Source organism: Mya arenaria, chromosome 2, assembly GCF_026914265.1.
Source record: "Mya arenaria isolate MELC-2E11 chromosome 2, ASM2691426v1".
Lineage (NCBI taxonomy): Eukaryota > Metazoa > Mollusca > Bivalvia > Myida > Myidae > Mya > Mya arenaria.
The window spans coordinates 67,972,683-67,988,610 of NC_069123.1; the positions used below are offsets into that span (position 1 = coordinate 67,972,683).

Sequence of the window (15,928 nt, forward strand, 5' to 3'; positions counted from 1 at the left end):
ATAATACAACTATACACATCTGCGTCTTGAAAGACTGTGACCGTAACTTCGAGTTATGTGACCATATATTTAATGCAGCATTGTCAGTGCTACTTCAAGATCGTGTAAAATCACCATAATCTTTTATTCTCAATAACTTTTTAGATTATTTTACTGATATTAGGCTTATGTCTTACCATGGACAATTATGGCAGCCAAGTTACATGAATACTGGCGCCATTGAAACTCTTTACACGCACACCTTCTTTTGTTAGATATTATCCGATTGGTCAGTACCGACCAATCAATACCCCGAGGGCATTTAGTACTTATTGAAAATTAACCGCGGGCCTGACATTAATTAGTTTTCGAACACAGGAAGTAGCTTTTTATCACAATGAACAGTGCTGTTATTAAACCTTTCGACTTATTATGCATACCTAAAACAGACATCTTTGGTAATGTAATACGTTATCAGGTCAGATTAAGTAGTTAGTTTGTTTATCCATATGTAATGAGTTTAATGACTCCAGTCCGGAAGAATTAGCGCCCTCAAGCCTGGTAGGTCGCAGTTCTACTGACCAGGATGACCACAAATATGCTGAGCATGGTGTGCTGATTTTGTGACCATCGTCTGCAGACCGCAATAACACTAAGTGCACTTAAATCCACACTTTGATCTTAAGTGCACGCGGCATTTATTAATGTATGCCCTTAAATTCATTTAATATCTAATATTCTCGAAGAAATTGTTGTACAAACAGATGCTACTCAGCACAGGAGAAGCGATGTTTCGACATTCTGTTTAATCACACATGATTAAATCTGATTACAGTGGTTCTTGCAGATCTTAAACATTGGCCTCTGTTGTTTCAACACAAGAACAACAACCTCCTCACTCCGGTGCCACCCACAGACCTGGAGATTCAACACCAAGGCTTCAGGTCTATAGGTATATTTTTGATACTTCTTTCTGAGTCTGCGTGTGATGAAAATGGAAAACGTTAATACCGATCGGAGGTCTCCAATTTACAAGATGGGTGTTTTATGTTCCTCTAGTCTAAGGTTTCATGGTGTTCTTATCTTTATTTTATTGGCACTTGTAATTGGAGGAATTGAGTTGGTTGAAATAAAACAAGGTGTAACGAGATAGCTCCGAGAGTCCCATGACGGCATTGGCATCTTTACTGTAGGCTGTGAACTTGATAATTGGATTAATTTTCTTAATATAATTATTATATACCGTGTGCTACAATATACATATACATATGAATACATCCCAATAGAAATATGCATAATTGTATTGTAATTGCAGATGTGACACGGGATTGTCGAGAGGGCTTGTATGCGCGCTTTTTTCTGAGAAGAACATGTTTAGAGTTATGAATCTAGTGGTTGGGACTTGCCCCTTAAAGGGCTACAGATAAAAAAGACTGCAGGGATATTCACGAGTTCCTATATCGAACAATATTAACTGTTTACTCACTACAAGTAAAGGCTTGTGCGGCACTGTTACCCTGTTTGGCCATATATTTTGAAGTGTTTACTGTGTGGACATAATTTTGATATTGGTTTGTTGATTTATTATCCATTATAGGTCTTACGAATTGGCTTGCTTATTGGATGTGGAACTTTTTAAGATATCTAGGGCCACATAAACCTGTCTGTCCGTGGTGTCTGTGAAATTAAGGACTCGTACAAGACAGTCAAGTGCGGGAGTGAGCTTGATTTTATTGCATGTTTCTAATATTCACGCTTGTTGAGTTTAATGACAATATTTGCGGAATATCTGTTCTGCAATGCGAACAACTACTATTCATTTGTAGTCATATGACCATTGTTTTATAGCAGGGAAATGATTCTGTTTACTCCAGTAAATCACGTTGCCAATACCTTGGGCCATTTACCAGCATTATTCCTACCTTCATGCAGACAAGTTGGAACCAAGTTTTTATAACACAAGTGAAACAGCAACTTTCCTAATTACGAAGATGGAAAATGTGCCGGGCATTAAAGAGAGGCCTAGAAACCTACGGTTCCAAATGTCTGGTAACAATAAATCCTTTTGCTGAGTATAGGTATTTATGAACTACCCACGCCCAGTTTATTGCGCCAATATTTTCATTAATTGGCTTAAATTTTCATTCCGACAAAAGCGCTACTCTGATAATATAGTGTTCATGAATTTCATCATTGGACTTACATGATAAATGGAATATCAGCATGAAACATGAAAATAATGCGGCAAAATACTTCATTTATTTATACTGTTTCAAGGCTTCGAGTTTGTTCTATCAATTTCATGTTAGCTACGATCGGTGATTGCTTCTTGTTTGTTGCGTTCAGTTGGATATTCAATACAATTCATTCTGACAAATTGGCTGGAAAATACTCAGTAATTTCGTTCTATTTTCACTAAAACTTGACTTCTTGTGATAAAGCACCTGTCGGTATCACGTAATTGCCAAACTGATATATTAAATGGAGTGATTTATGTGTATTAAACAGTCAAATCAGTCAGAAATAATTGACTGGTTTTGGCTGCTAGCACAATGCATTTATGTTTAACACCTGGTGTGACCTTATGTATTTCAGGAAAACAATTCTGCAATTGACATTGCTACTCCTTACATTAGAGTTTAGGGTCAATATCAAGACTGACTTAGGGGGACCAGTATACTAGACTAGGAAAAGTTTCATCAATAATAACTGTTTATTTCTTCACAATAACATTGATCTGAAACATAAAAATTGTGGCCAAATACACAATATTAGAAGTCAGCAAGAAACACACTTGTATAACATAACATGAGCTTATCATATTAACAAATCATGAGACTAATAACTGCTGGTATCATTTTGGTAGAAAATATATGTAGAAATAAATATTTCCAAATAGTAAAATCAAAAGGATAGCAGCACATCATCATCTTTACAAAATTATTTGTAGTTGGACATGTCAACTTCTTCTTCACAGTGATCTTAAACATGCATATCATAAAAAATCGAAAGCAAAAGATAAAGTATGTTTGAAATCAAAAAAAAAACAGGATAAAAATGACTACAAAAATATTGTAGCAAATAAACATAATATGTCTGTGATAAAATGTGCATAATAAAAACAGAAATATATCACAGAATAACTAATAGAGTAACTTATGAAATAAGTGAGGTATTTTAAATTCTGTATCAAGCATTATCTTTGATGGAATAAGTAAAATTTATATTCTCATGTAATGCCATACCGATGCTGATATTTATCTATATCAAATGTTTTTTAACAAACAAGAGTGCAACATCGATACATGCTTTAACAACAGATCAATTCAACATACAACACTGTAATTGATTAATATGAATTGTATGAATAGTAAAACGTTATGCTGACAGTAACAAAATGTGAGAATACTTCAGTACACAAAAACTGTTAAGGCATCACTTCAATGACATGTTGGCATAGTACATGTATACACTGTAGAAGTATCATTGGAACATGATCACAGGCTTATAATCACAGACTTAAACATATCATGTCAAAGAAAACAAATTCATTACAGTCATACAGCTATTCCAGATAGGCCCTATCTATATAAAGACAACAACAATTTAGAATTGAACATTTTAGTATAGCCGTTCATCTTGGTTAATCAGTATATTTGGTCAGTGTAATCAATGTTTATATTTACACTTATTTATAAAAAAACTATTGGAAATTCAACAATGGTGCTAAAATAATGCCTCCAAGACAATTGAATATGGTGCTTAATTTGGCCTATAAACAGCTGCAGCATCAAAAAAATCACTGGATTCCTTTGACCAATAACAACCTTTGTTGTGTATTATCAGAGGGATAACATGTAGCCTTCATCTGAGAATGAATGCAATTAAATGGATATATGCTCACTTAGGAAATGCAATTGGTATGTTAATTTTAATCAACATAGTCCTAAAGACTCCATACCAATACATGAGCACCTGATAGGCACTGAGTCAATGGTACATACTGTGTGAACTTAAAATTAGGCACTCTAGCAAACAAATCCAGGAACATCTCATATTTCTAATCATCCCATACAAGTGCCCTTATGTCCACTTCAGTGTGTCATACCCTACAATAATCCAATATTTGTTCACTTAAATTATGCAACTTTTGAGAGTAAAATCATATCAGAGTTTTAAAAGTTTGTTTACAATTTCAAGGATACGGCTTGCAGTTACATAAGATTTAAATTATATCAGAAAGTCAGACAAAACAACTCAATTATAGGGCATGTAAGGGAGAGATGGCATATTATACCCAACATTGATGGACAGGCACACTCTTCATATTTTAAAGAATAGCTTTATATCATATCTATACAAAGTAATGAAGTTTATTATTCAGAGCAAATCTGAACATTCAGCAAACTTAACCATAAAGGTGAAGTGCAATTACATTATGAAGTAAGCATAACTTGAGATTGATATTTGTTTTGCAATGAAAACTTGCATGTACTTCCATCATAGGTACACTGAAATCGGCACACAGAAAAGCAAATATAATTTACAGCAGGCTTGATAATTAATTTATGGATGCATTGTCAATGCTTAGGCTAGCTTTTCTCTTTCCACCTTTAATACAAGCAGTTATAATTAATTTCATATTCATATTACAAGTATACTTTTTTTTGGACAACCCAATGCCATTTTTTTCATAAATTTAAGTAACAAGGAGTCAGACAGTTTTCTCTGTACTCAGCCTGTAACAAGCTAAGTCACCTTTGCCTAGATGAATGTGATCTGTTTGTAAGTACTGGAACTATAATATTATGCAGCATTTCAATGCCCGTATCATATAAATTGAGGACAAGGCACACAACAGTGCTTTTCACTGGTCTGTGAAAACACTGCAACCATAGTGTCACCATGGGGACACATAGTGTCACCATGGGGACACAGGTTTTGAGGAGTAAAAGAAAGTGGAAAGGTTCTAACTGACATTAAATGAAGCAGCAGATAGAACGTTTTCACTTTCACCTCTCAATTTAGTAACAGTCAACCGACTGTTGAGTGCGCTGTCCGATCCGCTGCAGTCGCTTGTGTCCCAATTCATGTTCCTCAAGATTGTGTTTGTCTGACTGAAGGTGGAATCTGTGTTTCTGGAGACGAGTGTAGCTCTCCTCACGCTCAGCATGGGTCTGAAAAAAAAATACTAGTATTATTTTACAATTAAGGTATGGTATAAGATTAGTTATGTTGCAGTTACAGTAAGTAAAGCTAAACAAGAATTTTAGTTATAAATTCACTCGTTTTTTCATGCAAAGGTTAATTAACAGCATTAAAACTGAGTGAATAATGACATAACAGTAAATGTTTAATGATTATAAGCTGAAAAAAATGTCTTAAATCACAGAAAACAGCCAATTCTCAAAAACCATAGCTCAACTAAAAATACTTTTTATCCAACTATAAGCATACAGCCCATGAATGATAAGAAGTGAAATAACTATGGTAACCAACAGTCTTATATTTCATAACGACTCTCGTTAATCAAGTATAATGTAGACTAAACATTTCCGTATTCTAAAGAGTGATTTCAAAGTCCTACAAACTAAATATTTCACTCTTGCGAAAAAGTACAGTATTTTATTTAATAAAGTCATTCATTAAACTTTTTTTTTATCATAATAAAGTTTAGTCAAATATTTTTTACTGGACCAATGATTATAAAACTGTACATCATGATTTTTTTCCATGACAAACGGAACAGGACAATTTCAGAATAATACATTTATGTTGTTGTTTTTTATCATAATAAAGTTTAGTCAAATATAATTTACCAGACCACTGATTTTAAAACTGTACATCATGATTTTATTCCATGACAAACGGGACAGGACAATTTTAGAATAATACAGTTATGTTTTTTTGGTCTGCAATTGCTACACGAGTGCATGGCTATGGGTTATATTTACATGTTTAAGCATAAGCTTCTAGTGTGTCTGTGGTGTTTCCGATCCCTACATTTCTAGAATGTTGCTTTTCGAAACCAACGAGATTTAGTTTGTCAGTTTTAAGGCCCTGGCGATGACTTTGCAGGGTATAATAAGTTTCTTCTCTTTCAACATGCATCTGAAGTAAAGATATCAAGAGTAGAAACAGTCTTCACAAAGGCCCATGTTTGGTGTTAAGCTTTCTCATTAAATTAAAATTTTGTAAACCTAAAGTTTCAAAGAATTGTGCGAATTGACTCCCTGGAATTTAAATATTAAAATCTTTTCCATTTCTCTGAACAAAATGCTATTCATCACTATATATCACAAATAATTGTCAACGAAGAATGTTATGAATAAGAAGTTGATTAGTGATTAAAATACTACACTTTTCACAGTAAGCTTGATTAAATTTATGAGACAAATTTATCTAAATTACAAATATCAACAGTAGACATGTAATCCTAAACCAAACACTTACTGGCCAAATAATCATAGAATAAACAATATAAAGTCATTGTAATCAGTTACATGTTGTATGATGATAACTTTCGAACTTGATGAAGAAAGCCCTTTATCGTTAAAAGATAAAAATAATTTAAGTTTGATGTTCAAAAGTTGCAAAAACAACACAGAACATTCCTTTTAAAAAAAGGAGAAACTGCCATCTTTGTTCTTTGGCTCGTTTATTCTGATTTGTGGTATCATTGCTGATGGTGAGTGTATAATTAATGATAGGCTCAGTTTTTAAGTTAAAAAAAAAATCAACAAAATAATCCAGACCTGTCTGTATGTTAATCTGTTATGAAACATTTAGGCAACTTGACCTGAAAACTCGGAGTACCAGTTTTGAAAAAAACTACAACATTATTTAGATATTTGAGTTAAATGTGTATAATCATGTCAATGCCTCTTCTTGGCAAGTCCCTAATCTCATCATTCTTGTATGACACTGTAAACATGGCTGGTATATTGTTGTCCATTAGATATAATGGTCATCGTAATTAATGTTGTTTTTTCTTGTTTCCATGCACAAAACTTTATCGAAAGGCATTGCCAAATCTGACAGTCTGCCGAATAAGACAAGATGTCTATTATGACAAATCATCATTGATTGAAGTATGACATTTTTTCAAAAGCTTATTTACAGACTTTTTAAAGTTGTGTATAAAACCAATGCCATAAAACCAACAATGAAACCAAAAGGAGAACAAATGACCTCAGACCATGACACTAACTGCCAGTAGTCAGCAAATAAGGCAATCATAATTAATGCCTATTGAACAGAATGTTCCTGGTGTAGTTTCATGATACCAAGAGCATTTGTATTGAGACACAGGACATTTCTTGGATCTATCACCTGCAGATGTCCTAGGGATTCATGCTGAGTTCCTGATACTGTAGCAAGACCAGCTTCTCGACTGTTTTGTCCATCTTAAGGCTTATTACAAAAGCTACAGGTAAAGATACATACTGAATGATGCAGGTGGTTTTAACCCCCTTTCTGGTACACAGTTTCAAGGATGTTTTACAGAGGACTTGAGACGGGGGTATGCAGTTTGCAGAAACTTAAAATATCTGTCTTAATTTGGTATGCAAGCTTACAAAATAGTTTTAAATTATTTGTTATGCAGGATCTGACTTTACCAAAAAAAGAAGAATATATGGTCAGCAGGGGGGAGGGGGAGTAACACCCTCAGCAGTAAACAAAAGATAGAATGCCATGTTAGGCCTTACAGTAATGATCATTTGTACTTGTTCAAGGTTTAGATTGAAAGCAATATCACTGTGACAGTTCAGTTTTTGTCAACAAATAAATCAGAAGGTATCCTTGTTTGAAGGAGCGATTACCTGTCAAGAGCAGCCCAGATTAAAGGCTTCCGATAGAAAAGATACTCTTTTGAAGACCCCAACATTGTAAAGGCCATCAATTTACACCAAGAAGAAACTTATGAACATATTAGTTCCATACCAAAGGCAAAAATGGTTTTGTGATCAGAGACTGCTTCAATAGGCATAATTACCACCAAAACTTTTGTGTTATTTTGCCTCATTTGAAGTTGACAAAATGATTTAGTAAGATTTTTTGTACAAAAAAGATTTTAATTGACTGACTGTTAGATCAAGGAAATGGAACATCAGAAAGAGTAGTTAGCAATAATCTGTGAAATGTGTGTATGTTTTCTTGAGATTGAATACCATCTTCCCAAACAACTTGTATTGCCACAGAATGAAATATGTGCTCTTCACATGAATATATAGAAAAAACAATGTATATGAGAGAATGTAAAGTACCGGCTGATAAAAAAACCCCATTCAAATGAACTTAACTATTTTCAAATTAAACCAAGAAGCATTGCATTGTGAGGTACTAAAGTATGCAAGGGTTACTTTGAAAAGGCAGCTTTAGGTATAGAATATAGCCAATCAATGATTTTGTTTAGCAAATCAATTATTTTGTTTTTACAAGAAAATAGGCTTACCAGTCTGGTGTATTTCTCATTTAAAAAGAAAATGAAAATTATGAACAGTATGTTATTTTTTCTTTAAAGAAACCTGCTTACTTCATGAATATCATGAATACGCCTTGTACCATAAAATACTACATGGCAAAATTTATAACAGGCCTAGGGCATGAATTTAACAATTTCATAGATGGAGACAAGGCCTTACATGCCATATCCCCCAGTGGGGTAAAAACAAACTTTGTAGTTATCATATCAATCTAACCCCTGATCTTAGGATGAATATCCCCAGGAATTAAAAAGAGAACAACCTTCAAGAGATCTTGCCCCAGCGGACGCAATTAATGATGATCTATGAAAATCCCCCTAGTTGAAGGGCAAAATTACCCCTACCTGAAGGGCAAAGTCCCCCTTGATGAGGGCAAAATCCAACTTGCTGAAGGGCAAAATCCCTCTAGTTGAAGAGTGAAATCCCCCTAGTTGAAGGGCAAAATTGCCTAAGTTGAGGGCAACTTCTCCTAGTTGAAAGGCAAAATCCCCCTAGTTGAAAGGCAAAATTCCCCTTAGTTGAGGGCAAAATCCACCTAGTTGAGGGCAAATTCAACTTGCTGAAGGGCAAAATCCCTCTAGTTGAAGAACAAAATGACCCCTAGTTGAAGGGCAAAATCCCCCTAGTTGAGGGCAACTTCCCCTAGTTGAAGGAAAAAATCCCCCAGTTGAAGGGCACAATCCACCTACTTGAAGGGCAAAATTCCCACTTGTTGAAGGGCAAAATTCCCTAAGTTGAGGGCAACCTCTCCTAGTTGAAAGGCAAAATCCCCCTAGTTGAAAGGCAAAATCCCCCTAGATGAGGACAAAGCCGCCTCTGTTGAAGAGCAAAATCCCCCTAGCTGAGGGCAAAACTTCCCTAGTTGGAAGGTCAAAATCCTCCTAGTTGAAGGGCAAAATTCCCTTAGTTGAGGGCAAATTTCCACCTGTTGAAGTACAAACTCCTCCTTGTTGAGGGCAAATCCACCTAGTTGAGGGCAAAGTCCCCTGGTTTTCTGAGCAAAATACTTTGAGAAGCCTTTTAGAAATATGGTATATATGCAGGGCCTTTTTAGCACATGACATAATTTTATGCAAAATGCTTTATGGTCTATAAAAAGCATGTTTTCCAGTTCAGAGCAAAACTTTATACATGATGTATTAACTTTAAATCAAAACTTATAAGTTATTTAATTGTAAATCTATCATAAAGTTACTGGCCATTGTCAGAACATGATAAATAACCCATGAATGAACATTTTGATTTCATTTTTTCCTTTGTAAACACACTTTAATATTTATGCCCAAATTTGATTGATGATTTCAATAGATGTAATGGATGAGCAGATTATGTCATTTTATGATAAATGGGACTTTTAATGGGATTGAAAAATTTGTCAGATATAAAAATATGTGTAAGTGTATATATTATAGTATTATAGTTTGATTTATATAAAATTTACTCAGCATTGAACTAAAATGATGTACAACGACTTAAGGTTATATATTGACAGAGACAAAGATAAACACTTAATGTTGAAGAGGAGCCAGAAATGACAATTGTGAGCTAATTGATTGATCAAAAAAGAGCCTCAATTACATAAACATATTTTTTAGTATTTTCATCCGTAGCTCCTTATTTGGATCCCTGGGCAGGTTTTGATTTATTCCTTAGAAAGCTTCAGACAACCCCCAAAGTTCCATTTAGTCATTAACTGGTTTATTAAGTGGATTATTCAGGGGTTCATGCATGTGCGCTGGCTAGTAAAGAGACTATTGCGCCAACACTAAGAGAGTATTAGTTAATTTTGGTCTTAACAATTCAAATGCCTGATAAACTTTTACTTAGAGCAACTGGTTGAAAAATTCAAAGTTATAAAAAACAATTTGTATTTTACAGCATGAGAAACATACCTTCAAATTGATATGAAGAAAAAAAGTGTTTATTGACATTATTTAGAATATAACATATTTCCATTTTGATGTGTAAACAATATGACAGAACCCCCCTTTAAAATCTACATATTACGGTGAAATGAATGAAAACCAAAATCATGGTTAACCACAGAGTTAGATACCAATCATGCTGTAATTGATAAGTTCTGTCAAGAAGATAATAACCAAAGTCCATGCACACAATTGTTGTGACAAAAGAATTAAGTTTAAAAGAATTAAGATCAAATCTGCAGAAAAAAGGGACGCAATTTTGCACATATTAAAGAACGACCTTCTCCATAATGATAGCAATTTGTCAACTGGTAATCGCTGTAAAATATCAAAATTATTCAAACACTTAAGCCAGCCAGATTATGACATTAATCTAAATGAATAAAAGCTACTGACATTAAAATGTGCAAAAACTTGGATTCACAGGTGTTTACAATTAATTATTTCAATGGAAGCATGTCTTCTTTGCATTTCTCAAATTATTATCACAAATGTCAATGTATTAACTTGATCTTGACACAAAAATTGCTGCGCAATATTTACGATGAAACTTGATAACATGGCAAGTTTTTTAATCATTTGAAATTACACGCAGATCCATTGTGGCAGAATAAAGCCATTTTAACATGAGTTGGTACATCATGTTCCTGGCTTATAAGACATTTTTCAAACTCGTCCTAGTTTGGACGAGTTTGAAAAATGTCTTAAACTACAACATGTTTAACAATAGTTGCACATACAATGTGGTAAACAAGTATACAGAAAGGGAAACGTGCAATAAAACATAGTATGTATATACCACTGTTTGCATATGAATTAAGCATTTCAAGGTTTTGAAGCACCAAAACTAATAATTTTGAATCAATTACAACTTTTGCCCATCACATCAAAATAACACCGACTGCCGCCGTCAGTGATTTGGCATATTCTTTCTAATCACATGGAATTTAGTTCTTCAGAGGCAGGCTCATAACCCTGTGAAGCATCCATACATGTATAGTTGGCATTGGTTTCATTTCAATGGGCAAATTAAATTGTAGCTTTAATAAACATGCAAAGTTCTGCTGGTGACAAATGATTCTCTTCAAAGATTTGATTCTGACTGCCAAAGGCACTGACTCTTCAGTGTTAAATGGCAATTTGATCATGATTTATTGCTCAGCTTATTTGCAGACAGTTGTATCTAGAAATACTAATGTTTGCCCTACATTTTCAGCCAATTAGTGCGCTCTATTTTTCAAATGTTAAGTTTCTTAATTGAGAAGAATTGTTACTTATTGCTGAGTATAAGTCTTCAAGATTAAGTAATTTGCAATAACTACACCTGCGCAATGGCACAATTTCAGTGTCTCTGCTATCGATTGTTCCGCCATGCAGTGACAGCGCTCAGCTTAATTGTAAAGCTGATGCATTTTGCGAGGGGCTACCACTTAAGTTGGTAAGAATTTATTAATTAATTTCTTTGAGAATAAGAAACAAGGGTTACTTTGCTGTGCTCTGCTTCCTCGCAAAGAAATTACTTAATTAACTCTTACCTATACATGTATAGCACTTGATCATGCATCAATAACACATTTTAAGGACAGGCATGCAATTAAACACAACACATGAAAATCCAGTAATACCTTATCAAGCTCAGCTTTCTCCCTGATCAGAGCCTGCTCCAATTCAACCTCCTCTTGGTTACGTTCCGCCAGCGTTTGCTTGACGATGGCTGCATTACGCCTTTTTACTTCCGCCAACTGTTGCTGTAGACGTCGCACGGCCTGATCCTGTTTCTGGCGACTGTATTCAGCATTGCGAACCTTGCCATACAGGTGCTGCTCCTGCTCTTCACCTTTCGTTACCATTTTCTGGAAAATATCCGGAACATTTTAGAATGTTTCCAGTCCTTCCTTATGTGGTTATTTTTTCTGGAGAAAATACTTTGCATTAAACTATGAATTGTCTGCCTTCTCCAACACAAATGGTAAACTCTGGATCTTTATTGCTATTTTCTGTGAAATAAATAAAAACTTCATAAGGTCAATAAACCTTCCAAGGACCCCCCATGTTTAAGACTTGGTTTCCAGTTGGTGTTTCCAGTATCAACTGTTAAGTATCATGTGACAACATCATAACAAGACAGAAAAGCAACTGGTTTAAAAGATAACAAGAAAACTGATCAACCACAAAAATGAGATAGTTTACACAGGAACACTTTCAGATACTGATGAATTCAAACTTCAAAAGTGCAAAAAGCTATCAAACTAAAATAGGTTCTGTTTAAATTATATGCACAATGTAATTAAAAGGGATTTGAACGTATATTTGAAATGCACCGATGAAACTATGATATCTTCAATGGGGTGTTTCTCTTTAAAATTTTACCCAGAACATAAAACGTACAGACATTTTAATTGTTATAAGTTGATATTATCACTGAATAAGCTAAACGTTCTTAATTTATAAAGACAAATGGTTATTTTATTGGGCATTTTACAATACATCAAACAAAAATTTAACTCAAACATTTTAGTCCAAAGTGCCCGAGATAATCTACATATTGTTATTTCTCAAGATGTTTATATTACTCAATTCAGTGTTTGAGAAATTTACAAGCATCAACCAAACTGGATATCAACAAAGAGAAAGTAAAAAAAAAAACTGAAACAAGTGCATCTGCACTGATACCAGAAAACAAAACATTTCACTGTTTCTCTATACACATAAAATGAAATTCACAAAATAAATTCTTCATACTGTTTTCCCCTTGAGTCTACATTATTATACCATGGAAGTTTATATGCTTTCAATATTGAAGCTCATACCTTGATGACTATGAATTATGCCAGTGTATGTACTTGTACCAGTTCCATGGAAATCCTGCAAACCTCATTCCATTCTTATCAAACATTGGGTTCTTACATACTACAGTACACTACAGCAATGCATGTCAACTCCTGGCAAATATGGCACATAACTGGAAGTCAGCAATGTAAGTCTTCACTTTGTGCCCAAATCTAAATGTCTGCATAATGCCATCCTTAGAAGTTCATACTTCCAAAAAATATTTATCATGCAATGTAAGCCCCTACCTGGAGGACAACATACACAGTTTATTTGACGATGATTGGCCACAAAGGTTTATATAGCAATGTAAGCCCCTGCCTGAAGGACATTTATAGCTTTCTGAGAGAAAATACAAAACTTGTCTACACTTCAAAGTCAACATTGAGGAATGTTTTGCAAAAAAAGCTTTATCTGGAATGTAAGATTAGATCATTTTACTAAGAGAGATCATCTTGTGCTGTAAGCTCATTCCTGGATTTGGTTTCATCTTGCAGTGTTTGTCCATAACACAACTCCTACAAAGTTAGCTGTAGTGTGTGGCAGTCTGATGAGAACAATACCTGGAAGAATTTCAGTGAGTCCTCATGTTCAAGTCTGGCCTTCTCACTGGCACGTTTCCTGAACCTCTCTTCCCAGACCTTCTGTTTGGCCTCATCTGTCACCTTCTTCTGCTTCATGGTCTTCTTCATCAGGAGAGCTCGCCGCGATGTGTGGACCTGGAATATTATGAACAGACTGTGAAAATTGGAAAAACAGAAGACAATATATAAGAACCAGAAATTAGGAATAAACTATGACACCAGTGGAAAGGATAATGAGCAGGTACAGTGTGTGAACCTGAAACATTTTGAAAAAATCATGAGCAAGTACAGTGCGGCATTCAGAAAAGCTTGCGCACAACACAGTGAGGGCCTGGAATGTGCTGAAGAAACATTACATGACATTTGAAAATATTGAGGAGAAAATGTAGACAAAACATGCCACCTCTGTTAATTGTGATATTGATCTCACGACTGAACCCCAATTAACAGTAATGTGCACCTTGATCACAGGTATTTGCACAATATGTGCAGCACCACAGAACAGTTATTGTAAAAATACTGAATAAAATAGATAATTATCATCATTAACAAACAGACTTGGAATGTTCAACAATAACCTGTTGACTGCTAACAATAGTTGTGGGTACAATAATGGCTGGGCACAAACATGCAAACTATTTGCTGTATCATGTGGGTACTAAATCAGGGAACTCTAGACTTGGAGGCATCATACAGTCAGTGATGCAGAGTCAGTGCTTCTTGCTTGAATTTACTATACCAAATCTAAATTGCATATTTGGCATTTATCAAAAACTCCACAGTCTGGATACCGCAATTATACTTCAGCCCACTTTTTGATATTTACAAAATATTGATAATTTTGGACTATCAGTCTCTGTTGAGCAAATACTATCTTATTACCCTAAGATTGGATTTTATTTCTCTGTATTCCTATAAACATACATTTAGATTTAGCCACAAAGTTTTTCTGTGTGATCATAGAGTTCAAGTAAATACAATTTCATATCGTACTCTAATCAAAGGCATGCTTTGGATAGCACCTTTATACACCCTGTTTACTCTATATTAGATACATATTCTGTCCATTCCAAAATTATCTACAAATTACATGGTAGGTGTTGCAAGCGGTGTGTTTGCATTCGACAGTTTGATTCAACTACCAGGTAGTCAACAAAGCCCGTTGTAGTAACCTTTAATGTCAATAATTCATAACTCGTAAAGAGACTCCAATCCAATTTAACAAAAAAGTTTGCAATACAAAATTAGCTGAACAAGGATGTAACTGTTTGTTTCAAAGTGAACCCCACCCAAAAAACTTTGTTGGAGGTCCAAAATCTTACTGTTCTATTTTTTTTTAATATGTAATTATCTATAATGATCGGAGCACCTTGGCTGTTTTCCTTCGAAACAACCTCGGATGTATAGGGATGGTTTACAATGTCAGAATTCTTAACATTTAGCTACATATCAAGAAGATATCGTATTAATTCAATTACAGAATCATCTCACTCTGAGCTGCTTTGCTATTTTTCAGGTAAAAAATCGCCCATCTGACACTAAACGAAGTACAGACAGACATCAACTTTGTAGGCGCACGCACGCGTCATCGCCATTTTAATTTTACAAGCAACCTTTATTAATGCACCATCATACATCCAAAGCTAGTAGTGTGGCCAAGTTTTTCCAATTGTTTCCATTAATATATTAGTAGCTACAGACTAGTACATCTGTGCTGTCCTAGGCCATATTATAGATGCATCTTAATTTAATATGGTGCCAAATTCCTTTACTGTTCAATTCCACTAACTGAAAGTCCTCTGCTTAAAGTATATTGTGCAATAATTGAAACTTGAGTGTTGTTGTTGTTTAAATGGAAACATAGGTTTTAAGAATCTTAAGGTTTTGCAAGAAATTATAACAATTCAAAATGTTACACTTCAGGTGAAATATCTTATTTTTTTTATATGCTTCCATAAATCAGCCCCCATATTTGAAGTTTCCTAACACATAAATCACAAGGGCAAGTAAGAACTAATAGTGTTCATAATTATAATATAAAATATAAAAGTAAGATTTATTCATAATAACATGATTTATTCATATTTTGATTTTGATTATGTTATAAAGTATTATAAATGTGTAA

The 15,928-nt window shown here is 34.4% G+C and overlaps 1 protein-coding gene across 6 annotated transcripts in view; it reads right to left on the minus strand.

Annotated features, from left to right (window-relative positions):
- Positions 1 to 2,679: 2,679 nt before the first annotated feature.
- Positions 2,680 to 15,928, minus strand: part of LOC128225200 (myosin-J heavy chain-like) — a 33,740-nt gene continuing 20,491 nt past the window's right edge. For 3 of the 6 annotated variants that reach the window (XM_052935268.1, XM_052935270.1, XM_052935269.1), the window contains exons 14-17: positions 13,783 to 13,938; positions 12,016 to 12,243; positions 5,934 to 6,090; positions 5,019 to 5,156 (exon numbers count right to left, since the gene is read on the minus strand). In XM_052935268.1, coding sequence (XP_052791228.1) covers positions 5,938 to 6,090; positions 12,016 to 12,243; positions 13,783 to 13,938 — 537 coding nt within the window. In that variant the 3' untranslated portion in view covers positions 5,019 to 5,156; positions 5,934 to 5,937. Of the gene's footprint in view, positions 5,157 to 5,933; positions 6,091 to 12,015; positions 12,244 to 13,782; positions 13,939 to 15,928 lie in introns of all 6 variants that reach the window. The other 3 variants (XM_052935272.1, XM_052935271.1, XM_052935267.1) reach the window with 1 other exon arrangement.